This window comes from Oryzias melastigma, linkage group LG16 (assembly GCF_002922805.2).
Source record: "Oryzias melastigma strain HK-1 linkage group LG16, ASM292280v2, whole genome shotgun sequence".
NCBI classification, from domain to species: Eukaryota; Metazoa; Chordata; class Actinopteri; order Beloniformes; family Adrianichthyidae; genus Oryzias; species Oryzias melastigma.
Genome location: NC_050527.1, coordinates 1 through 1,853, shown reverse-complemented (window position 1 = coordinate 1,853; position 1,853 = coordinate 1). Strand labels below are relative to the sequence as shown.

Here is a 1,853-nt window from a genome sequence, read left to right as displayed (position 1 = left end):
CAACATGGTCAGTTTCTGCTTTTATCTCCTCATAGTCAGTCTCCAGAAGCTGCCGCTGTTTCAGAAGATCAGTCAGCATTTCTTTTTCTTCTTTGAGGTCCTTAGTTTCCTCTCGAAGGGGTCCTAGTTTATCCAATACGTTGTTATATTGACCAGCCAGTTCACAAACTTTCTCTTGCTGCTGTTTCAGATGAGAAACCTCCTCCTGAAGCAGCTTCTTCTTGTCTTCCAGTCTGGACTTTTCTTCAGAGATTCTCTGATATTCAGCTTGAACCTCTTTAAGTTCCTTATTTTTCTCCTGGAGATCTTTGATTTCTGTCTCTAGAGCAGCGACTTCCTGTTGTGGAGCTTGTATCTGAACCTGCAGGTCTTCAACTTGCTTCTGGAGAAGCTCCTGTTCTTTCTTTGCTTTCAAATTTTTCTCCTTCGCTTTTAAAACTCTGTCCTCCACATCTTTAAAATTTGAAAGCTTCTTCTGCAGATCATCCACTTCAACGTGAAGGTTAAAGTTTTCTTCTGCAACATGGTCAGTTTCTGCTTGTATCTCCTCATAGTCGGTCTCCAGAAGTTGCCGCTGTTTCAGAAGATCAGTCAGCATTTCTTTTTCTTCTTTGAGGTCCTTAGTTTCCTCTCGAAGGGGTCCTAGTTTATCCAGTACGTTGTTAAATTGACCAGCCAGTTCACAAACTTCCTCTTGCTGCTGTTTCAGATGAGAAACCTCCTCCTGAAGCTGCTTCTTCTTGTCTTCCAGTCTGGACTTTTCTTCAGAGATTCTCTGATATTCAGCTTGAACCTCTTTAAGTTCCATATTTTTCTTCTGGAGATCTTTCATTTCTGTCTCTAGAGCAGCAACTGCCTGTTGTGGAGCTTGTATCTGAACCTGCAGGTCTTGGATTAGCTTCTGGAGAAGGTCCTGTTCTTTCTTTGCTTTCAAATTTTTCTCCTTTGCTTTTAAAACTCTGTCCTCCACATCTTTAAAATTTGAAAGCTTCTTCTGCAGATTATCAACTTCAACACGAAGGTTAAAGTTTTCTTCTGCAACATGGTCAGTTTCTGCTTTTATCTCCTCATAGTCAGTCTCCAGAAGTTGCCGCTGTTTCAGAAGATCAGTCAGCATTTCTTTTTCATCTTTGAGGTCCTTAGTTTCCTCTCGAAGGGGTCCTAGTTTATCCAATACGTTGTTATATTGACCAGCCAGTTCACAAACTTCCTCTTGCTGCTGTTTCAGATGAGAAACCTCCCCCCGAAGCTGCTTCTTCTTGTCTTCCAGTCTGGACTTTTCTTCAGAGATTCTCTGATATTCAGCTTGAACCTCTTTAAGTTCCATATTTTTCTTCTGGAGATCTTTCATTTCTGACTCTAGAGCAGCAACTGCCTGTTGTGGAGCCTGCATCTGAACCTGCAGGTCTTTAATTTCATTGCAGAAAAGGTCTACTTGATTCTGTGCCTTCAAATTTTCCTCCTTTGCAACATTGAGTTTTTCTTCCACATCTTCAAACTCTGAAATCCTGCCTTTCAGCTCCACAACATCCAGTTTAAGGTTGAAAAATTGTATCACCAAGTTGTTGGTTTCTGCTTGTATCTCCTTACATACAGACTCCAGCGCTTCTCGGTGTTGCAGTTCTTCTGTCAGAGCGTTTCTTTCTGCTGAGAGAACATGTGTTTGTTCTTGAAGCAATTCCAGTTGTCTCTTTTCCTCCTCACGTCGAACAATAAGCTGACGTGTTTCCTCCTTCTGCTGTCTCTGATCAGAAATCTCTTTTTCCAGTTGAGCCTTCAGATCAGTGAGTTGTAACCGTTCTTGTGTCATTGAAGGATAGTTCTCTTCCATCCTCTTCAGTTTCTCACTTTGG

At 41.7% G+C, this 1,853-nt stretch overlaps 1 protein-coding gene across 1 annotated transcript in view; it reads right to left on the bottom strand.

Annotated features, from left to right (window-relative positions):
• The window catches only part of LOC112143335 (hyaluronan-mediated motility receptor-like), a gene marked incomplete at its 5' end in the record, with an annotated part of 4,092 nt that extends 2,243 nt beyond the window's left edge, over positions 1–1,849 (bottom strand). Inside the window, one exon of the mRNA XM_024267218.2 lies at positions 5–1,849. Coding sequence (XP_024122986.2) covers positions 5–1,849 — 1,845 coding nt within the window. The remainder of the gene's footprint in view (positions 1–4) is intronic.
• Positions 1,850–1,853: the final 4 nt, after the last annotated feature.